The 25370-nt window shown below is 38.9% G+C and overlaps 1 protein-coding gene across 31 annotated transcripts in view; it reads left to right on the plus strand.

The window, feature by feature from the left end:
- The window catches only part of LOC127635407 (protocadherin gamma-A12-like), a 100674-nt gene that overhangs the window by 55254 nt on the left and 20050 nt on the right, over positions 1–25370 (plus strand). For 2 of the 31 annotated variants that reach the window (XM_052115414.1, XM_052115427.1), the window contains exon 1: positions 2711–5262. The exons of 13 other annotated variants lie outside the window; for them this stretch is intronic. In XM_052115414.1, the coding sequence (XP_051971374.1) occupies positions 2836–5262 (2427 nt within the window). In that variant the 5' untranslated portion in view covers positions 2711–2835. Of the gene's footprint in view, positions 1–2710; positions 5263–8179; positions 10717–14890; positions 17339–18173; positions 20795–25370 lie in introns of those variants that run through there. 16 more of the 31 variants (XM_052115407.1, XM_052115421.1, XM_052115409.1 and 13 more) reach the window with 14 other exon arrangements.

Here is a 25370-nt window from a genome sequence, read left to right on the forward strand (position 1 = left end):
ACTGTATACAGATACACATATTCCCAATAGCAGGGCATGTTGTCACACTATATGGGCTAAGTTGTCACAGTGGAACATGCCATTAAGTCATCACAACCACCAAAAAATCTATACATTTTTTTAATTCATAACTTTATTAAGCAGGATATTGTAGGCTTTACACCTTAATTACAAAATGAAGAATAAAACAATTATGCAACAAAATGGAAAAAGTTACTTACAAAAATATCATTACATTTACCACACATGTGATAACCTGCCCATATTAAAATGTGACAACATGCCTCAGCCTGACTTTCATAAAAATCAACATTGTTCTGAGAACACATTTAAACCTTTCTGTAAAAATCTGCCTTCATAGTATAGTTAACCCTTGCCTGAATGTCTGCCAGTATGGTTAGATTATGTTCACTTGTTTGCCCAAGAACAATAATAATAATACGTAAGTGAAAATTTACTTTGAAAGGTGGAATTCACAATAATTACTCTAATTTAAGGGGGTGTTGAATTATATGTTTAAAACCAAATACTAAACTGCTGCTGAGAAAACACACATTTTCACATTTTGACTTTTCTCGTTTTCAAAGTGAGAAATATTTCTCTGGGACTAGCCAATTGCCACTTCTTCCAGATGTCATCCATTTGCTCATGTTAAGGTGACTTATTGTATTTTCAAATTACCAAAATACCAACACCCTTAACAGATATGAATGATAAATAATGTACAAAATGCAGACTGGAAAACTATCAGTGCACAAAAAAAAAAAAAAAAAAACATTAGCAAAACAAAATGTGGTCTGTTGTCACAGAAACAAATAATTAATTATTAAAGTTAATTAATGTTCACATTAATTTTGGTGCTTCAATAATGCATTTGTATATAATTAATAGTTTGTAGTGACTGCAAAAACACACTTCACACTTTCCCAAAAACAGTGGATTTAAAAAGCACATTTCCAGGTAAGTGCACAGCTTACAGGTCAGGACCTTTGTTCAAATTGTTTTGTGGGAAAACACTTCACCTTCTTTTCAGCCATTTCTGACTGACATTAAGATCATTTTAAGAAGACTTTTTGGAGCTTCAGTATATTTGACAATAAGTATTTTAGCAGAGACATTCTGTCATGCAGCAGAAATGAAAATAATGAAAATATACAGTATCTCACTCGAGTTATGCGAACACAGGAGTGCAACTGCTGGAACTGACCAACTGTGTGGCGCTGTTCACCCGTGTGGTGCTGAAACGCTCACTTCTCAGTGCAGCAGCTCGTCTATTCTCTCTCTTGCTGCACATGGTTGGCTCTTTTGTTGCAGTAGGATCATACAGTCTTGTGTAGATAATAAAAAAGCTTTAACTAGAAATATGGGAATTAATGTATTTATAATATATATTTTTAAATATTAACATATGTCTGGCTTATTATTAAGACCTTTTTTAAACAGCCATTGAATATCTCATTCATCATATCAAAGGGATGGTTCACATAGAAATGAAAATTATACACAAGAGGAGAATTTTCTTTTCTTTTGGCAGAAATAAAAACATGATAAATCTCTGGTCTATTTCACTCGAGTTATGCGAACACATAAGTGTATCTTCTGGAACTGGCCGCCTGTGTGGCGCTGTTCACTCGCGTGGTGCTGAAACGCTCACTTCACGCAGCAGCAGCTTGTGTGTTTGCTGTCTCTACCACAGCTTGTGGTTAGGTCTTTTTTGCAAGAGGATCATATAGAAATGTACCTATACATAGGGCACTTTAAGGTCATAATAATAGGGAGTGAATTATTTTGCATTGTCATTAACACATTTTCGGCTTTTTTAAAAATGAGACTGTATGTCGCATTGATTATAACTAAAGTATTGTCTTGAGCCTCCAGCTATAACCTCCACATACAAATTGCTGTGCACACACCGCATGCGAACACATGAGTGCAGCTGCTGGAACTGGCCGCCTGTGTGGCGCTGTTCACCCGCGTGGTGCTGAAACGCTCTTCACGCTGCAGCAGCAGCTCGTCTATTTGCTCTCTCCCTCTGCTCACGTTTTGGTCCTTTGTTGCAGTAGCATCATACAGTATTTTACGGATACAAATGGCACTTTAAGGGCATATTAATAGGGAGTGAATGTTTTTGCATTGTCATTTTTAGAAACATTAACTCATTTTCGGCTTTTTTGTTAAATGAGACTGAATATCACATTGATCATATTAAAATGTAGAATTATCTTGAGCCTCCAGCAATAACCTCCACACACAAACCTCAATGCACACCACTGCTGCGCTTCTCTCTGTCACCACATGACGGCAGCATTCGGATCTTTATTTTTTTATTATTATTCATGAACATGAAATTGTGCAAAACATTTCTGTAACAGCTACAAATAAAGGTTAATTTACAACAATAATGATAATAACATATAATATTATATTTTATAAAAATATATAATAATAACATATAATGATAATAGTTGTTATTATTATTATTTAATTTTTATTAGCTTTAAATGTCTAGATGGGTGCTCTGAATCTCTTTGTGTTTGTGGGCCTGACTCTTACTACCCCTTTAAGAGATTTATGGAACTGGATTGGTTTAAAAGAGATGTACAGTCTACCAATGAGGTACAGACTTGGACAAAGAGATCCACTCCCTCCCATTGCTGTGGCATCTTGCTGAGCTTAGAGCATAGAGAACGCGTGAATTACACAGTTTAATGAAACGGACCCATAACACTAAATGGAAAAATGCCATCAATATATCGTTTGGGATTATGCAGCTGTTGTAAATATTTTGAAACCATAAGAAAGGTCGGATAAAACGTCTATAGCTTGAAACCAGAGATGGAATCGTTATTCTTTCTGAAGAGAAATTGGTGGTGGTGCATCTTCATTCTTCTTTGGAGTACAATAGAAGCACAGATTCGCTACGCAATACCAGAAGAGCTAAGGGAAGGATCCGTGGTCGGAAATATCGCTAAAGACCTCAGTTTGGATGTATCTAAAATTGTAAATCGTAAACTACATATAGCATCTGAGACTGGTAAGCAGTATTTCACTGTGGATGTGGAAAAGGGCGACCTTATTGTGAATGGGAGAATTGATAGAGAAGGTTTATGTGGATATAATGTCCCGTGTGTTTTGCCTCTTCAAGCCGTTTTAGAAAATCCTCTGCAGATGCATCGAGTTGAGATTGAAATACAAGATATCAATGACAACTCGCCCAATTTTAAATCTAATGAGCGCATTCTAAATATTCCAGAATCTATTAATTCTGGCGCTAAGTTCCTCTTGGAGAGCGCTATTGACTCAGACGTAGAGTCAAATTCTTTAAAATCATACAGTCTGAGCAATAATGAAAAATTTGGTTTAAATGTGAAAACTCAGGATGGCGTCAAAATTCCGGAACTATTACTGAAACAACCTCTTGATCGAGAAAAACAGGCCGTTCACAAGTTAATATTAATGGCGGCTGACGGAGGAAATCCAGTGCGCACTGGCACATGTGAAATCACAGTTGTGGTTTTGGATATAAATGACAATGCTCCTGAATTTGAAAAACCCTTCTATGAGACTAATGTTGATGAAAACGAATTGATTAATAAAGAAATGTTAAGAGTCAAAGCTATAGATTTGGATGATGGATTAAATGGGGAAATTGAGTATTTCTTTGCGGACCAAACATCAGATACAGCACTGTTTAATATTAATCAACAAACAGGTGCCATCACAGTTCAAGGAGAATTGGACCATGAAAAGGCTAACTTGCATAAATTTGATATAATTGCAAAGGACAAAGGGAATCCTCAAATGGAGGGCCACTGCAGCGTTAAGATAAAGGTTAATGACGTAAATGACAACGCACCTGACATAATTATTACCTCTCTATCAAGTCCAATTCCTGAAAATTCATTTAATGGCACAGTAGTTTCGTTAATTAGTACAAAAGATGCAGATTTAGGAGAGAACGGGAAAGTGAAGCTTACGATGGCCCCTGGCCCACCGTTTAGACTGAGCACTACAGTTTCCAATCATTACGCATTGGTTACAAATGGTCCTCTAGACAGAGAGAATTTTTTCGAGTATAAAATTGAATTGAACGCAGTCGATTCAGGCTCGCCCCCACTGTCCAGTAGTAAAATAGTCACAATCGGCATTTCAGACGTAAATGACAACCCTCCGTTGTTCTCTGACAAGTATTATACAGTTTATGCTAAAGAAAACAGCGGCCATGATTCGATATTGTGCTCAGTCTCCGCCCATGACCCAGACTTGGGCGAAAATGCCAAAATCTCATACACCATTTTGGACTCAAAAGTTCAAGACATGTCTGTCTCCTCCTTTATCTACATTAACTCAGATAACGGAAGTATATTTAGCATGCAATCCTTTGACTATGAGAAAATCAAAGTGTTTCAGATCCATGTGCAGGCTAAAGATCATGGCTCTCCATCTCTAAGTAGCAACGCCACTGTCCATGTGTTTATTCTGGACCAGAACGATAATGTGCCCGCTGTCATTTACCCATCCTCAGTAACAGGATCTGTCTCTCATCAGAGGATGCCCCGATCTGCTAAAGCAGGACATCTTGTTACTAAGGTAACAGCAGTGGACGCTGATTCGGGTCACAATGCCTGGCTATTCTACAGGCTCGCGGAGGCCACGGACGCGTCTCTGTTCAGTGTGAATTTACATACGGGAGAGGTGAGGACTAAACGCTCTGTTTCAGAGCAGGATGACTCCTCCCAGAGACTGCTGATTGAAATAAAGGATAATGGATATCCAATGCAGTCCACCACAGTCACAGTGGAGATATTAATAGAGGACGGGTTTCATGAGCCCATCTCTGACTATCGTTTGAAAACAACAGAACACAACAAAAAAAGTGGTAAAATCACTTTGTACTTAATAATTTCTTTGGGAACGGTGTCAGTCTTGTCTCTGTTGACATTTTTTGCGTTGATTGTGAAATGCGTTAAAAACAGCGTGAGAAGCGCAGGTTGCTGTGTCAGCCGAACCGATTCTGGATATAAGAACCCCAACAGAAACCTTCAGATCCAGCTCAACTCTGACGGGCCCATTAAGTATGTGGAGGTTCTGGGAGGAGACATGATGTCTCAGAGTCAGTCTTTTGGGTCCTATCTCTCTCCAATGTCAGAATTCAGTGATTTGACCCTCGTTAAACCCAGCAGCACCACAAACTTTACAGACACGCTAAACGTGCTTGATGCGTCATTACCAGACAGCGCGTGGACATTCGAGAGCCAACAGGTGAGCGCTTTTAATTTTAATATAATAATTGGCATTACTGATGTCAGTATGCAGATGATCTAAATATATATATATATATATATATATATATATATATATATATATATATATATATATATATATATATATATATATATTTATTTTGTATTTTTTAAAGATTCACACATTTCAGATCCATAACAAATTACAAATTGAATTCTGTAACCTAATCTTTAATAAAACTTTATTAATAATACAAAACATGTATTGTTTATTTTTATTTTATTTGTATTCAATTCAATTTGAAGGATATTTCGAATTCAGTCGAAATGCATAAATAATAAAATTACTTTTGAGTGTAACATACGGTGGCCAAGAGAGCTCAACGTGCTGCAACCTAAAGAAGACGCATGCAAATAGAAAAAAAACGCATGCAAATAAAAAAACACCCGCAAATTAAGAAAACATCTTCATCAGTTTCACAACACAACCAAATACAGAAACGCGCTGCAAAAGTTCACAACACAACCAAATACAGAAACGCGCTGCAAGTAACACAGACCACAACGGAAATGTTTCCGGGGGAACCAAATAAGTGACGAACCCGGCTGGGACGTGCTTACAGCAAAGAACTGATATTGACAAGAAGTGAAAGCCTATATTTTTTTTTTTATAAATAAACTATAATATTAAAATAATATTGTAATATATTGTATATAGAAATAATATTATAATAATATATTTGTAATATTATTCTTTTTTATAGTTCTTCTACTCTTTGCTTACAGCTCAAAATTCTACTTTATTTTATTTGATCTATTTTAACTTTTTTTTCCGCAAAACATACAGATATTAATTTTTTATGACATACAACTTGTATACAATATACAAACAGAGCCGGTTCTAGACATTTGGAGGCCCTAGGCAAAATGTATGTTGGAGGCCTCCCGCCATGCCCTCCTCCCCTCCACCTTTCAGAATTCACGAGTTCACACTTACATCAAATTAAATAGAGTAAAGATCATGCGTATTTGGCATGCTGTCCAGGGGAGGGCTCCAGGCTCTGAATTTTGGCCAGATTTACACATACATTGGATTGCATTGTATTTTGGATTGTGTTGTTTACATCCAATAAGAGATTATTAAAATTCAAAGTGAGGAGATGGGGGCGGTGGAGGGATGCTGATAAACTGTCAATGAACAGAGGTAAGTCTGCAGTATATATACCTCTTATCTCGTTGATTATCTGAATGTGCTCCTCCCGAAATTTGTTAATAAAACATCATTTAATAAAAAAGACTTGAAAACAAATATGATTCCTAACCATTTTATTTATACAAAACCTATTATCAGTATTTTTATTTTTTTACTTAAATGTGCATATTAATGTAACTTTAATTAAGGTAAACAAAAAAAATATGTTTTGGAGGCCCCGCCTCCAAGGCCGAGGCCCTAGGCAACTGCCTAGTTCGCCTATAGGTAGCGCCGGCCCTGTATACAAAATGTATTAACAATATGTTCAATGTCATCAGAAATGAGAAAAGAACAATGAGCTGAAAACTAAAATAAATAAAAAAGATAGAAAAGAAGAACATGAAGGAAAGATATTAATCTTTACATTCTCTCCATGGCTCTGAGTTACACTATACAAATTGTTTCATGTTATGTTTAAATTTTCATAAAGAAAAGTTTCATAAGAAGGTCTAGGTAATGTAGGGTCCAATGTTTTAAAGTTGAGACACTGACACACAGATATATAACGGATATATAAAACGCATATTTTAACAGTTTTTTTGTAAAGTAAAAATAAATTTATTTGCAACCGTAATGTTAACAGCATTATATTTCTGTCCTCAGAACAGCTATTCAGCTGATGGACAACGTGCTGCGTTGTCATGGGAACATCCCAGGTGAAAATAATTACGTTGGAAGTTGTCTTTCATTGCTCCCTTCCTCAAGTGCGTTCCAAACGGCTACATAAATGGCACATAGTGCCATGCTCACTCCAAAGTCCCACTTGAAGAGCTCTGCCGTCTGCCCTTCGAAGGGAGTAGGGCATAGGGATGCTCACGTGCAATAAGCACGTCCCAGCCGGGTTCGTCACTTATTTGGTTCCCCCGGAAACATTTCCGTTGTGGTCTGTGTTACTTGCAGCGCGTTTCTGTATTTGGTTGTGTTGTGAGCTTTTGCAGCGTGTTTCTGTATTTGGTTGTGTTGTGAGCTTTTGCAGCGCGTTTCTGTATTTGGTTGTGTTGTGAGCTTTTGCAGCGTGTTTCTGTATTTGGTTGTGTTGTGAACTTTTGCAGCGCGTTTCTGTATTTGGTTTTGTTGTGAGTATTTGGAGCACACGTGTGTTGTGAAACTGATGAAGATGTTTTCTTAATTTGCGGGTGTTTTTTTATTTGCATGCGTTTTTTTCTATTTGCATGTGTTTTTTTCTATTTGCATGCGTCTTCTTTAGGTTGCAGCACGTTGAGCTCTCTCGGCCACCGTAGTAACATCATTCCAATACAGTTTACTACAAAGTACTGCACATGCAGCAATATTTTACTTTAATGTGAAACTGTGTATGTGATACGTTTGAGCATTGCAATTATTTTAAGAACATTATTTTTAAGAATACCGAAACATGTCTTGCAGTTTAACGTTTTTTTATTGGTTTCGAAGCAAATTATAAAGAAATTCGTTTCTCAATGTAACATGAGGTGTAAGTGAATGGTATATTTACAGAATGGGCTTTGAGCTTGGCCCTGCTCTGTTTCTTTTAAGGCATGACTGGAGAGCGCTTAACCAATAGCGAGGTCGATCTGTAAAAAAGGGATCTACTCCCTCACCCAGACGTACTGCACACCATAATGCACAGACCTGAGACACAATGCACTGCACCCGCTGCAACATTTGCATCAACGGAATATAATTTGTAGTCCTATACATTTTAAGATGTTAAATTAATTTGTTTGTGGGCGATTACTTGCATAGGATGTATGTCTGGACACTGGAATTACCGATAACTTATCGTTCATGGAAATGAGGACTCAAATACAAAGAAGGATTCTGTTCTGCCAGGCGGTATGGCTGTTCTTTTGCGCTGTCTTTTGGAGAAATACAGACGCGCAGCTTCGTTATACAATACCGGAGGAGCAGAAAGAGGGATCTGTTGTTGGAAATGTAGCTAAAGATCTCGGTTTGGATGTATCTGAAATATTAAATCGTAAATTACGGATAGCATCTGAGTCTGGTGAGCAGTATTTTAGTTTGAATTTGCGAAATGGTGAGCTGCTAGTGAGTGAAGTCCTAGACAGGGAAAACCTGTGCGGACAAAGCAAGAGTTGTGTGTTACCACTACAAATCATAATCGAGGATCCACTCCAGTTTTACCGTGTTGAGGTGGACGTCCAAGATATTAATGACAACTCTCCAATTTTTCTTTCGGAAAGAAACATGATTGAAGTGCCAGAATCAACGCAAACCGGAGCGAGGTTTCGTTTGGAACCTGCTCAGGATCCTGACGCTGGATCAAACTCATTACGCACATATGCTATTAATAAAAATGAGCATTTCGTTTTGCACATAAAGAACAATAAAGACGGAACAAAAGTCCCAGAAATTGTTTTAGAGAAAGCTGTCGACAGAGAGAAACAGTCTGTGCACCATCTAATCTTGACAGGTATTGATGGGGGTGATCCAGCGAGGTCAGGTACAACCCAGATCACTGTAAATATACTTGATGCTAATGATAATGCCCCTATATTTGAACAGGAGTTATATGAGATTAAAGTGATGGAGAATACAGTCCCTGGTACAATGATACTTACTGTAAAAGCAATTGACTTGGATGACGGCGTAAACAGTGAGCTTGAATATTCATTTGGGGTGCATACACCTGAATTAATTCAAAATGTGTTTGCTATTAATCAAGAGAAAGGCGAATTAGTCGTATCCAAGCACCTTGATTACGAAATCAGCACTTCCTATAAATTTGACATACGTGTAAGAGACAAAGGACAATTAGCAATGGAGAGTCATTGCAGAATTCAAGTAGCTGTTCTAGATGTGAACGATAACGCTCCAGAAATCACCATCACCTCGTCTCCAAAACCTGTGCGAGAAGATGCGCCCGCTGGGACTATGGTAGCGTTAATAAATGTTAAAGATTTGGATTCTGGAGTAAATGGAAACGTAACACTTGACATGTCACCGGGCACCCCTTTTACATTAAAGCCAACGTTTTCAAACCATTATGCACTGGTTACAAATGAACACTTAAATCGAGAAGACTTTTCAAGATACGATATTGAGCTCAAAGCGTCAGACTCTGGAACACCTAAACTACAATCGAGTAAGTTTATTACAGTAAATATACTGGATGTAAATGATAATCCTCCCGTTTTTTCTGAGCCTGTATATACGGTTTATATAGAAGAAAATAGCGCCCCTGGATCAATTTTAGCATCAGTGACAGCATCAGATTTAGATACGGGAGAAAATGCCAAAATTGTCTATTCAGTTCTGGACACTAATAATCGAGACATACCAGTCTCTTCTTATTTATATGTAAATTCAGAAAATGGTAGTATATTTAGCATGCACTCTTTTGACTATGAGAAAATTAAGGTGTTTCACATTATTGTTCATGCCGAAGACCATGGCTCCCCACCTCTTGGTAGCAACGCCACTGTTCATGTTTTTATTATGGACAAAAATGACAACGTCCCCGCTGTTATTTACCCTTCATCAGTTACGGGGTCTGTCTCTCATCAGAGGATGCCCCGATCTGCTAAAACAGGACATCTTGTTACTAAGGTAACAGCAGTGGACGCTGATTCGGGTCACAATGCCTGGCTATTCTACAGGCTCGCGGAGGCCACGGACACGTCTCTGTTCAGTGTGAATTTACATACGGGAGAGGTGAGGACTAAACGCTCTGTTTCAGAGCAGGATGACTCCTCCCAGAGACTGCTGATTGAAATAAAGGATAATGGAGATCCAATGCAGTCCACCACAGTCACAGTGGAGATACTAATAGAGGACGGGTTTCATGAGCCCATCTCAGACTATCGTTTGAAAACGTCCGAGAACAACAAGAAAAGTGGCAAAATCACTTTGTATTTGATCATTTCTTTGGGCACAGTGTCAGTTTTGTCTATGTTGACATTGTTCACCTTGATTGTCAAATGCGTTAGAAACAGCATTGGCAGATCAAGTTGCTGTGTCAGGCGAACCGATTCTGTATACAAGAACCCCAACAGAAACCTTCAGATCCAGCTCAACTCTGACGGGCCCATTAAATATGTGGAGGTTCTAGGAGGAGACATGATGTCTCAGAGTCAGTCTTTTGGGTCATATCTCTCTCCAATGTCAGAATTCAGTGATTTGACCCTCGTTAAACCCAGCAGCACCACAAACTTTACAGACACGCTAAACGTGCTTGATGCGTCATTACCAGACAGCGCGTGGACATTCGAGAGTCAACAGGTGAGTGAACTGAAATATTGTTTGTTCGTACTTTTGTACAACTTTCCTGAATTTTTACTGTCATCTGAGGGGAAAAAACAAATGATTAAGAACTTTCTAAACTTCAAAGAGTTTTCTGTATAATAGTCTTAATTCCTATTTTGCTTTAAAAATATGAGACTTTTTGGACACGGAACTAATCTTAAGTTGTTATCGGGTTGACTTTGTTTCCTTCCATGCTGTGTTGGGAATTTTTCTTATATGTTAGCGATTGTGTTTTTATGTTCATTAAAATCTGTAATTGTGAAGGAATAGATCTTGATCCTGTTGCATGCCTGATAACCTGTCGCTGACCAATATGGTGGTGCTGAACTGTTCTTTTTCACTTTCTTTTATCTCACACTCACTGGCATTTTACCTCTCAGATAATGTAACATTGTTATTTTCCGTCATACATTTTCAGAATCAGCTTTATTGCCAAGTATGCTTACACATACAAGGAATTTGTCTAGGTGACAGGAGCTTCCAGTCAACAACAATACAAACAATACCAAAAAAAACAGCAGCAAGGCATAGGTAATTAAAAACAAAAAAGAACACAAAATAAATAATTATACATATACGTACATAAACTCACCTTCATACATACCCACATACACACACGTAGTGCAAATCTAATACAATCTGTATATAAAGAACAAAAAACAGTATATTATGTACAGAGCAATGTAAGTAATGGCAGAAGTGGATAAGTTGGATAATATAATTTAAATTAAAATTAAACTGTGTATTGCACATAATTATTGCTCAATGGGGGTAATTTAACTGTTCATTAGATGGATGGCCTGAGGGAAAAAACTGTTCCTGTGTCTGACGGTTCTGGTGCTCAGTGCTCTGAAGCGCCGGCCAGAAGGCAACAGTTCAAAAAGGTAGTGGGCAGGGTGAGTGGGGTCCAGAGTGATTTTACCAGCCTTTTTCCTCACTCTGGAAGTGTATAGTTCTTGAAGGGAGGGCAGGGGGCAACCAATAATCCTCTCAGCAGACCGAACTGTCCTTTGTAGTCTTCTGATGTCTAATTTCGTGGCTGCACCAAACCAGACAGTTACTGAAGTGCAGAGGACAGACTCAATGACCGCTGAGTAGAACTGTTTCAGCAGCACTGGTGGCAGGTTGAACTTCCTCAGCTGGCGAAGGAAGTACAACCTCTGCTGGGCCTTTTTCACAATGGAGTCGATGTGTATCTCCCACTTCAGGTCCTGTGAGATGGTAGTGCCCAGGAACCTGAATGACTCCACTGCTGACACAGTGCTGTTTAGAATGGTGAGGGGGGACAATGTTGGGGTGTTCCTCCTAAAGTCCACAATCATCTCCACTGTTTTGAGCGTGTTCAGCTCCAGGTTGTTTTGACTGCACCAGACAGCCAGCCGTTCAACCTCCTTTCTATACGCAGACTCATCATCATCTCGGATGAGGCCGATGACAGTGGTGTCGTCTGCAAACTTCAGGAGCTTGACAGAGTGGTCCTTGGTGGTGCAGTCATTGGTGTACAGGGAGAAGAGTAGTGGGGAGAGCACACATCCCTGGGGGGCACCAGTGCTGATGGTACAGGTGGTGGAAGTGAATTTTCCCTGCCTCACAAGCTGCTGCCTGTCCGTCAGAAAGCTGGTAATCCACTGACAGGTAGAGGTGGGAACAGGGAGTTGGTTTAACTTAGTCCGGAGTATATCTGGTATGATTGTGTTGAAAGCCGAGCTGAAGTCCACAAAAGGATCCTTACGTATGTCCCCGGTCTGTCCAGATGTTGCAGGATATGATGCAAACCCATGTTGACTGCATCATCCACAGACCTGTTTGCTCGATAAGCAAATTGAAGGGGGTCCAGAAAGGGTCCAGTGATGTCCTTCAGGTGGGCCAACACCAGTCTCTCAAATGACTTCATGACCACAGATGTCAGGGCGACAGGTCTGTAGTCATTAAGTCCTGTGATTTTTGGTTTCTTAGGGACGGGGATAATGACTGAGCGTTTGAAGCAGCATGGGACTTCACATTGCTCCAGTGATCTATTGAAGATCTGAGTGAAGATGGGGGCCAGTTGGTTAGCACAGGAACGAAGGCAAGCTGGTGAGATGCCATCTGGTCCTGGAGCCTTCCTTGTCCTTTGCTTCCGAAAGACACGGCACACATCGTCCTCACAGATCTTTAGTGCAGGTAGTGTAGCAGGAGGGGGAGGAGGGGGTTGCAGGAGGTGTTAATGGTTGTGTGAAATGAAGGTCCGAGTGCATGTGGGGTGTGAAATCGGGCCTTTCAAATCTGCAGTAAAACACATTCAGGTCGTCAGCCAGTCGTTGGTCCGCCACAGGGTTGGGGGTAGGAGTCCTGTAATTAGTAAGTTGTTTCAGGCCACTCCACACTGATGCTGGGTCGTTAGCTGAAAACTTGTTTTTCAGCTTCTCAGAGTAGCTTCTTTTAGCCACTCTGATTTCCCTATTCAGTGTGTTCCTGGCCTGATTATACAAGACTCTATCCCCACCCCTGTAAGCCTCCTCTTTGGCATGACGAAGCTGTCTGAGTTTTCCTGTGAACCATGGTTTATCATTGTTGAATGACAAAAATGTCCTAGTAGGGATGCACATATCCTCACAGAAACTGATGTATGATGTCACAGTATCTGTGAGCTCGTCCAGGTCTGTAGCTGCAGCTTCAAAAACACTCCAATCAGTGCAGTCAAAGCAGGCTTGTAGTTCCAGCTCTGCTTCAATAGTCCATCTCCTTATAGTCCTTACAACTGGCTTGGTTGATTTTAATTTCTGCCTGTAGGTCGGGAGAAGATGAACCAGACAGTGATCAGAGAGACCCAAAGCTGCACGTGGGACAGAGCGATATGCATCCTTTAATGTAGTATAGCAGTGGTCCAGTATATTCCTGTCTCTGGTGGGGCATGTAATGTGCTGTCTGTATTTGGGCAGTTCGCGTGTGAGATTTGTTTTGTTAAAGTCCCCAAGAATAATAATGACTGAGTCCGGGTATTGTTGTTCTGTGTCTGAGATTTGATCAGCCAGCTGTTGCAGCGCTAAGTTCCCAGACGCGTTTGGAGGAATGTAAACACTCACCAGAATAAACGAAGAAAACTCCCGCGGCGAGTAGAACGGCTTACAGTTAATAAAGAGCGCTTCCAGATTAGGACAGCACATCCTCTTTAGTGTTGTTACATCTGTACACCAACTTTCGTTGATGTAAAAGCATGTTCCACCACCTCTCGTTTTCCCCGTTAACTCCGCGATGCGATCCGCTCTGAACAGCTGGAAGCCCGGCAGATGTAATGCGCTGTCCGGAATGGCTTCACTCAACCAGGTTTCAGTGAAGCACAGTGCAGCAGAGTTTGAAAAGTCCTTATTAGTATGTGTGAGGAGATGTAGTTCGTCCGTTTTGTTGGGAAGAGAGCGGAGATTCGCGAGATGAATGCTCGGCAGTGCTGTTCGAACGCCGCGCTGACGGAGTTTAACCAGCGCGCCAGCTCGTCTCCCTCGCCTGCGTCTCGTAGCGCATCTAAACAACACAGCAGCGCCTCCAACTAAAATGTCCAGCAAAACGTCCGAATATTGAAAAACCGGGAAAAGATTATCTGGTATGTGCTGCTGAATGTTCAGCAGTTCGTCCCTGGTAAAACTGATTGGTAAAAGATTGCTAAACACAGGACAAACTAACAAAAACAACAAAAGAATTGAAGAGCTCCACACCGAGGCGGCCATCTGCGGCGCCATGTTGTATGTTTTGCTAGTCAACCAGAACCATTATCTACAAAATCAAGATATTCTGTATTTTAATAAATATACTGATTGGTTCTCACCGAATGCGATTGTGCACCGTTATAAATATCTAAATTATTGCTTGATATAAGAATGATGCTTAGGGTATAAGACAAGCATACAAGTAAAGCAGTGGAGACTGTCTCTTTAAAAGCATAGCTCTGCTCGTTTCAAGTCATTGCTCGGTCATCAGCCAATAGAATCCTGACATGAACAAAGAGATCCACTCCCACCCATTCAGTTTCATTCTACCAGTATTCTCTAAAGGAGGCTTCACTCGAGCTCATCGGCTAAATTGAAATCTAGAGGCGAACATATTAGATTTATTTGTAATTATTTGAAATGTATTATGACTCAAACTCTCTTATATTCAATCGAAGTTACAAGACATGGAGACTATGAGGGATATGCAACGAAAATGGAGATTTACATTGCTGTTTCAATGCATTGCTTGGAATATAATCAATGCACAGATTCGCTACACCATTCCAGAGGAACTAAATAAGGGCTCCGTGGTCGGAAACATAGCCAGAGATCTTGGTTTGGAGATTTTTGAGGTTTCTGGACGAAACTTACAAATTGCAACCGAGACTGGTAAACAGTATTTTAGTGTGGATTTAGGAAAGGGTGATCTAGTCATCATTGACAGAATAGATAGAGAGGTGTTGTGTGCGCAAAGCGCGATTTGCCTTCTACCTCTAGAAGCAATCGTTGAAAATCCCTTGCAGCTATATCGTGTTGAAATTGAGGTGCAGGATATTAATGATAATTCCCCCATTTTTCAGAACCATAAACACGTTATAAACGTAGCCGAGTCAACTTTACCCGGCGCGAGATTTCGCTTAGAGTCTGCACAAGACGCTGATGCTGGCTCCAATTCGTTGCACAGTTACACGCTCAGTAAAAACGAATATTTTGTATTAGATATAAGAACATCAAAAGATGGCACGCAAGTTCCAGAATTATTACTGGAAAGGTCTTTGGATAGAGAAAAACAGTCCACGCTTAATCTTTTGCTGACTGCCTTAGATGGCGGAAAACCTGCTAAATCAGGAATTGCAGATATCCATGTTGTTATTTTAGACAACAATGATAATTCGCCAGTTTTTGAAAATAATTTATATGACACGCAGCTAGCCGAGAACACACTGCCAGGAGCGGTGGTTTTAACAGTAAAAGCAGTGGACCTAGATGAGGGTTTTAATAATGAAATAAATTATTCCTTTGGACCTCACACAACAGATAAGGTGTACAAACTGTTTTCTATCGATCAAGTCACTGGAGAAGTCAGAGTTAAAAGTGAAATAGATTATGAGACCGACAAATCCTTTGATTTTGATATTGTCGCCAGAGACAAAGGCTCTCCACCGATGGAGGGGCTCTGTAGTGTCCACATAGACATTTTAGATATGAATGATAATACACCAGAGATTATTCTGAAATCATCACCCAGTCCTATACGAGAGGACGCCCCTGGTGGAACTGTTGTGGCTCTGATACGCGCAAAAGACTTAGATACAGGCGACAATGGAAAAGTTGTTTTATCCCTTTCACCGGGAGTGCCATTTAGTTTGAATCCATCGATTTCCAACCATTACACATTAATTACTAACAAAACGCTTGATCGAGAAATGCAACCTTTTTATACTATTGACGTAATTGCATCCGATTTGGGAACACCACGACTTACATCGAAAAAGGAGATAATTGTCAATATTTTAGATGTGAATGACAACCCCCCAGTTTTCTCCCAGGCTTTATACACAGTTTATATTAAAGAGAACAACTCCCCTGGATCAATATTAAACACATTCATTGCGTCTGATGTCGATCTCGACGAAAATGCAAAAATGTCTTATTCAATTGTAGAGTCTAAGATTCAGGACACACCCGCATCCTCTTTTGTTTACATTAACCCTGACAATGGCAGTTTATTTAGTACGCATTCTTTTGACTATGAAACAATGAAGGTGTTCAAGATCCAAGTGCAGGCTAAAGATCATGGCTCTCCATCTCTGAGTAGCAACGCCACTGTTCATCTGTTTATCCTGGACCAGAACGATAATGCCCCGATTGTTATTTACCCCTCCACATCCATGGGGCCTATTTCTCATCAGAGGATGCCCCGATCTGCTAAAGCAGGACATCTTGTTACTAAGGTAACAGCAGTGGACGCTGATTCGGGTCACAATGCCTGGCTATTCTACAGGCTCGCGGAGGCCACGGACGCGTCTCTGTTCAGTGTGAATTTACATACGGGAGAGGTGAGGACTAAACGCTCTGTTTCAGAGCAGGATGACTCTTCGCAGAGACTGCTGATTGAAATAAAGGATAATGGATATCCAATGCAGTCCACCACAGTCACAGTGGAGATATTAATAGAGGACGGGTTTCATGAGCCCATCTCAGACTATCGTAAGATTCTCGAAAGACAAGAAGGCGACAAGAAAACCGGCAAAATCACATTATATCTGATAATCTCTTTGGCTTCTGTGTCCTTGTTGTGTGTAATGACGTTTTTCATCTTACTGGTGAAATGTGCGCGAGGAAGTAGCGGCAGCTCGAGCTGTTGTATCAGGAGGACAAATTCTGGATATAAGAATCCCAACAGAAACCTTCAGATCCAGCTCAACTCTGACGGACCCATTAAGTATGTGGAGGTTCTAGGAGGAGACATGATGTCTCAGAGTCAGTCTTTTGGGTCCTATCTTTCTCCAATGTCAGAATTCAGTGATTTGACCCTCGTTAAACCCAGCAGCACCACAAACTTTACAGACACCCTAAACGTGCTTGATGCGTCATTACCAGACAGCGCGTGGACATTCGAGAGTCAACAGGTAAAAACAGACTTTTGCTACCTTAGCAGGTGTAATTTACATTGTATTTGAACCACATCGTTACAATGACACTTTTTCTGTTCCATGAGTTTACAGGTCCTTTTTTATTTTTTATTTTTTATTTCTACCCACAGTCTAAAAACAATCGTGTCTAATGTAAAAAAGAAAATAAAAAGTTGTGTCAAAGAGCAATTCATTTAGGAAATTTCAGCACTACCGCTAAAGACAGCGACAAGATCATAACGTTCAAGAAATCTATTGAAACACTTTGTTTTGAACTCAGAAATGGAGGAGGTTTGTTAATTAGGATATCTAGTTAAAAGTGAGTTCATTTCAATAGTTTTAATTTAGACTCCAAAACGCAGGCATGGTCTCAAATAATTAAGTTATCATAGATTACTGGCTTTCTTTTTAGATGGATTTGTTTAATTTGTTTTTATATTTATTTATTTATTATTTATTATTTTTTTCATCATATATCAGACCTACATCTTTAACCTAAAAAGAGATTCACTAAGATTTAATTTACAGTGTTAACATTTAGTGTAAAATGTACAGCAGAACACACTTGCAATTTATAAAGTTGAATTTGTCTTGATAAAAAATCCTTATTTTGTCTGAGGAACGCATTAGTATGAATTATATATAACTTTATACACTTTGTGGCTTGTAACAACACACAACTGGCATTTTCTGGAAAAAAGTAAAAAGCGTATTTACACCTTTAAGAGAGACTCTCTCGTCCATTGGACAACAGGGCACTGAGCCCAGTGCCAATGATATGCGGGTCTGCACAAAGGGATCTACTCCCTCCCTCAGTAGGGCAGCACTACAATGACTGACTGATAAGAGCTGTAGAGGAGAATATACACGCGGTTATGAAGCTGATCACCACAAAAACGACCACCGGATCTGACTGGATTTACAATCTTAAAATAATGAGACACATTTCTTTTATCTCGGGATTTAAACAATTCGTTAATTGATGGAAAGGTTAAAATTACTGGGGAAATGAGAAGCATCCGGGCGTGGAAACGGACAGCAATTTGGCTGTTTGTTTTATCACTATTATGGAACATAGTCCGTGCTCAAATTCGCTACACAATACCAGAGGAACTAAAAGAAGGATCTGTTGTTGGAAATGTTGCAAAGGACATTGGTCTGGACATTTCAGACATCGCAAATCGGAAGTTACGGATAGCCTCTGATTCAAGTACGCAATATTTCAGTGTGGATACAAGAAATGGTGAGCTTGTAGTCAATGGTAAAATTGACAGAGAGGCGCTTTGTGGACAAAGCAGCAGTTGTCTGATGCCATTACAAATTGTTGTAGAAAATCCATTACAGCTACATCGTGTTGATATAGAAATACAGGATATAAACGACAATGCACCGAATTTTCACACTAAAGACAGCATTTTGAAAATAGCTGAATCGGTAACTCCTGGTGCACGTTTTCCCTTCGAAAGTGCGGAGGATTTAGATGTAGGTAGCAACAGTGTCAGTTCTTATTCTTTGAGTAATAACGCATTTTTCCGTTTAAATGTAAAGACTCTTGAAGATGGTAAGAAAATCCCAGAGCTGATTGTTGATAAACCACTTGATCGAGAGAAACAGTCTGTGCACAAGCTTATTTTAACAGCAATAGACGGTGGTAATCCAGTGAAATCAGGAACTATTTTGATACAGGTAATTATTCAGGATACTAATGATAATGAGCCTAAATTTGAACAACCGCAGTATAAAGCGTCTGTGCCGGAGAGTAGTCAATTTGGTTCAAACGTCTTAACCGTACAAGCCACTGACTTAGATGAAGGTCCCAATGGTGAAATACAGTATTTTTTCGGTGCACGTACACCAGATCCCGTGAGGAAATCTTTCAACATCAACGCTGAAACGGGAGAAATTACAGTGATTGGAAAGCTGGATTTCGAGTTAACAAAATTATACACGTTTGATGTCTGCGCAAAAGACAAAGGGAGTCCAGAGCAGGAGGGCCATTCCTCAGTGCAGCTGCACATCATTGATGAGAATGATAATATTCCCGAAATTATTTTGACATCTTTACCCAGCCCAGTGTCAGAGAATGCATCTGTTGGTACTGTTGTGGCTCTAATCAACGTAAAAGACTTGGACTCTGGTAACAATGGCAAAGTAAATATTAACATCTCTGGTCGTGGTCCTTTTAAGCTAAAACCAGCATTTGATAATCACTATTCTTTGGTTACTGACTCTCTCTTGGACCGTGAAGTCAATGCAGAATATGATGTAGAATTAGTAGCTGCAGACTCTGGTGTACCATCCTTAAAATCTACGAAAACTGTAAATGTGAAAGTGCTAGACGTTAATGACAACCCTCCTGTATTCTCTCAATCCTCATACATCGTGTACATGAAAGAAAACAGCCCGCCAGGTGCTTCATTGTTTTCTGTATCTGCGTCTGATATTGATCAAGATAAGAACGCTATTCTCACATACTCAATTATGGATTTAAGTTCAAATCACATTCCAGCATCATCATATTTTTATATAAATTCTGAGAATGGAACCATTTACAGCATGAGCTCATTTGATTATGAGAAAATGAAACTGTTCAGTGTTGTAGTTCAGGCTAAAGATCATGGCTCTCCATCTCTGGTCAGCAACGCCACTGTCCATGTGTTTATCCTGGACCAGAACGATAATGCCCCGGTTGTTATTTACCCCTCCACATCCATGGGGCCTATTTCTCATCAGAGGATGCCCCGATCTGCTAAAGCAGGACACCTTGTTACTAAGGTAACAGCAGTGGACGCTGATTCGGGTCACAATGCCTGGCTATTCTACAGGCTCGCGGAGGCCACGGACGCGTCTCTGTTCAGTGTGAATTTACATACGGGAGAGGTGAGGACTAAACGCTCTGTTTCAGAGCAGGATGACTCCTCCCAGAGACTGCTGATTGAAATAAAGGATAATGGAGATCCAATGCAGTCCACCACAGTCACAGTGGAGATACTAATAGAGGACGGGTTTCATGAGCCCATCTCAGACTATCGTAAGATTCTCGAAAGACAAGAAGGCGACAAGAAAACCGGCAAAATCACATTATATCTGATAATCTCTTTGGCTTCTGTGTCCTTGTTGTGTGTAATGACGTTTTTCATCTTACTGGTGAAATGTGCGCGAGGAAGTAGCGGCAGCTCGAACTGTTGTATCAGGAGGACAAATTCTGGATATAAGAACCCCAACAGAAACCTTCAGATCCAGCTCAACTCTGACGGACCCATTAAGTATGTGGAGGTTCTAGGAGGAGACATGATGTCTCAGAGTCAGTCTTTTGGGTCCTATCTCTCTCCAATGTCAGAATTCAGTGATTTGACCCTCGTTAAACCCAGCAGCACCACAAACTTTACAGACACCCTAAACGTGCTTGATGCGTCATTACCAGACAGCGCGTGGACATTCGAGAGTCAACAGGTGAGACACAGAACATTATCTATTAAATTAATATAAATAGAGAAAAAAATTAATAATGTGTGTTAACTTTATTTTCGAGATTTAATAATTTTAATAACATTTTTCACCTCAGAAGTTTTCACTTATTTTGTGGTAGATAACTGTTTGAAACGTTGTTTGTACACTTTATTAAGTGTATGTATGTTAGTGTATAAATAGGCGGGTTGGAGTGGACATTTTTTTAGGTTAAAACTGGTAATTTCAAGGGTACTATGCTATTAATGTGGTTTATGGGGATATTTGTAGTGACCCCATAATTCAAATCACTTAAAAAAAATATACTAAACGATGTGATTTTTATATAATCACATCATATATATATATATATATATATATATATATATATATATATATATATATATAGTAACAATGCAGAACGTTTTTTTGTTAGGGTTAGGTTTAGGGAAGGGGTAGGAGATAGAATCTATAGTTCGAACAGTATAAAAAATCATTATATCTATGGAGAGTCCTCATAAGGACAGCTGCACCAACATGTATGTTAATGTGTGTTTGTGTAAGAGAGAGAGAGAGAGAGAGAGAGAGAGAGAGAGAGAGAGAGAGAGAGAGAGAGAGAGAGAGAGAGAGAGATGCTGTAAGAAATAGTGGTTTCTTTCAGCACCAACATTGTGGACAGTTTTCTTTACGACTTTGAGGAAATGGTCAAACAAAGAGAGATGTTTTAATGGAACACGTTTTTGATAGCCTATTACATAATGCTTTTAACAATGCGTTATTTAAGGGTGTTTCACAACTTAGAGCTCTTTTAGCATTGTGGACTTACAGAGAGAAAATTTGGTCATACTCTCAGTTTATTTATATGTATACTAACAATATCCAACAATAAACGCACCAGAGGGAATCTTTCAATAAGTCATGATAAAAATCATTTTCAAACAATAAATATTGAACTAGTACATATTTTTTGTATTCATTATTCAAATGATCATAGACAAATGTAATAGTTCATACATTTGTATTTAATTTCCATGGTTAAATATTGAAATTTGGGTCAAGGCTAAAACAATAAACTATATACAGAAGGCATTTGAAAAGTAGCAAAAATTAAATGGTAATATATATTTATATGTAGTTAAGTTAGTATAAGTTAGTTTCAATGTGAAATGCATATACAGTTTTTTAGAAATATGTTAGTTTGCAAAAAAGAATAATGATAATAATAATAATAATAATAATAATAATAATAATAATAATAAAATAAATATATAATAGTAGACAACATACCGAACTTCTGAATTGCACTATGACATGTGCTCAAATAATTTTTTCCCAATTATTTCGAATGAATTTAAGAACACATAAAGAAAATGTTATTACATTTGATTATTCTATCTTATTTTTTAAATGCCCATCTTAGAAATTATTCTGAGACACTTGCTATAGTTACTATTCATCTTTGAGAATAATCCTTCAAGACAGAAGAAGAAGCCAGAATCATATAGGGCTGGATACTGGATGAGTGTTTAGCTCTGAACCAGTAATAATTTAGACCATACAAAGGGATCTACTCCCTCTCCTAGCCAAAGGAGGAGTACAATGGTGAGAGCCATAGAGCGCGAGGAAACGAGCACTGTTTTCAGTGCTGGGTAGTAGCGGATTACATGTAATCTGTATTCCGTTATAATTTTACAAACATCAGGTACTTGTAATTGGAATAAATTAAAATGTATAATACTCATAATCGGACTATAGTTACTTTTTATAGATTAAATTATTACATATTATATTGATCAACCTAATCATTCTCTTTTTTTCAATCTTATACATTTTTTTTTCATTCTTAATCAGCACACCACTGATATACGTTTGGGAAGTCTTTGAAAGTTTTTGGAAGTGAGGGGGAGGGTTGTGTGTATTGCACTCAGAACTGATACTCGCTACTAGCCAGCCAGGTGAAGATGGAGCAGACTACCTCAGCATTAACCACTGGTTCTAGAGGTAATTTTACTGTTAGGAAGAAAATTACACCAATGGTGTGCAGCTCACTCATTGAATGTAATTGCTTCAGTGCCATCTCTAAGGGTGCCCGCAGGGTACACAATAGTTCAATTGCAAAATGTGTGGCAATATGAAACAAAGCCCATCACTCTACTCTTGCTGCTAATGCAGTGGAGTCCACTACATGAAACTTGACACAATTGTTCCTTGTGTGTCTCTGTGAAACTCTGCTGTTTTAAAATATTCTACTCTTTAAGAATATTCTTGCTGTTCAAAAGATAATATCTTGTACCTCATCTTTGGAATAGGTGATGGACTATCAGTAAGCAGTAAGGGTTAAAGGTGTTTCAGTGTTTTGACCTTGCAAATTCATTGCTGTAGATGTTTATGATCATTCATGTTCTTAATGTTGTTTTCTGCACTTAAAATGAACTGGAGTTCTCAGTGTTTTGAATTATAAACTTTGGACACACACTGTAATTTCTGTTAGATTTAGTGTTTATTTAATTCATGTAATGTGTAATGCACTTTTTAAAAATGTCATGAGCTCTTTTTGTGGGGCTCTTTTTGTTATTAATACAGAATGGAATACTTTTCTTCCTCTTTGTACTTTTACGTTAAAACGATTATCCAATTCAAATGCATGTGACATAAAATAAAATAGAATTAGGTTGAAACGGAAAGTAATCCAAAAGTAATCAGATTATTTTACACCAAAAACGTAATCTACAAGATTACATTATTGACTGCATTTTTGTCATGTAGTTTGTAATCAGTACCGATTACAATGACTGTTTATGAAGCTTATCAAGCCAGTGAGCATGCGCTGAGTAGATGTTTTATTTGAAAATTAAGAGTAATATTTTGCTTATCTGTGGATTTATAATAGAGTGGCGGCCAGTGTAAGAGTGCATAGTTCCTCATCAGCTTCTCCTACAGTGAAAGATGAACCACTGAGCTACAGGGCAAAATCGATGTATTGAGCCAGACTGAGGGTAATCCGACCATCAGGCATCATGGAGTAGACCGGCTCATTCAAGTCTGCACAGAAAATGTCTTTGAGGGCAATCTCATTAAAACCAACCTTGAAGGTCAGGGTGCAGAAGTCCTCCACATACTCTTCAATGGAATGGTTTCCTTTGACGTAGTAGCTGAACTGCTGGGTTCATTTTGAGAAAAGAGACACAAGAGAACCGGAGGGTGTATGTGGGCACCGCTTTGGCTGTTTGGTTTCTCTCTATTGTAGAAGACAGTTGGAGCACAGATTCGCTACACAATACCTAAAGAGTTAAAGGACGGATCTATTGTTGGGAATATCGCTAAGGATCTTGGTTTGAACATCTCAGCTATTGCTGGGCATAAGTTACGGATTGCATCTGAGTCCAATAGCCAATATTTTAGTGTAGATTGAGGGAAGGGTGATCTGGTGATCTGGTATGACAAAATAGACAGAGAGACGCTCTGTGGACAATTCACACTCATTATGATCTTCAGTTGTCTAATACCACTAAAGATCATAATTGGGAATCCATTACAATTGCATAAGTTAGAGATAGAAATACAAGACATAAATGACAATGCATCAAACTTCAACAAAAAAAATATCTGAATTGGTTGTTTCAGGTACGTGATTCCCTGTGAAAGTGCAGAGGATCTCGATGTTGGCAGCAATAGCCTGAAGTCCTATTCATTGAGCAACAAAAAATAAAAATAATAATAATTTCCGGCTTGATGTAAAAACTCTAAAAGATGGAAGAATCGTACCAGAGCTTGTGGTTGAAAAACCTTTAGATAGAGAGAAACAGTCCATTCACAAGCTAATATTAACAGCTCTGGATGGTGGTAATCCAGTGAAATCTGGTACATCTATATTGCATGTAATTGTTCAAGACATCAATGACAATTAAACAACATTTGAAGATGCTGCATACAAAGCATCTGTTCTAGAAACAGCCATTGTTGGCTCAAGTGTGACAAAAATAAGCCACTGATTTGTATAGTCTACAGTCGTGATGTCTTTACTTGTGCCTGAAAATGCAACAGTTGGAACTGTAGTAGCATTGGTTAACATCAAAGATTTGGACTCTGGTGAACATGGCAAAATTGAGCTATTTGTCTCCCCAGGTGTTCCTTTTAAATTGAAACCAATATTTTGATAACCATTATTCGTTAATAACTGGCTTGTTTTTAGACCGTGAGGTTTATTCTGAATATAATGTAGAAATAGTGGCCGTGGACGTGGCCATACCACCTTTAAAATCTATGACGACTGTAAATGTGAAAGTACTTGATGTGAATGACAACCCTCCAGTATTCTCACAGATCTCATATAATGTTTATTTAAAAGAAGATAACCAGACAGGTGCTTCATTGTTTTCTGTGTCTGCATCTGATCAAGATAAGGACACTTTTCTCACACTCCATTCTGTATTAAAGTTTAAATCGCTTTCCGCCATCATCTTATTTTTATATAAATTCTGAGAATGGAACCATTTACAGCATGAGCTCATTTGAATATAAGAAGATGAAACTGTTCAGTGTTGTAGTTCAAGCTAAAGACCATGGCTCTCCATCTCTGAGC

The sequence above is a fragment of the Xyrauchen texanus genome, chromosome 43, assembly GCF_025860055.1.
Source record: "Xyrauchen texanus isolate HMW12.3.18 chromosome 43, RBS_HiC_50CHRs, whole genome shotgun sequence".
Classification (NCBI taxonomy): Eukaryota; Metazoa; Chordata; class Actinopteri; order Cypriniformes; family Catostomidae; genus Xyrauchen; species Xyrauchen texanus.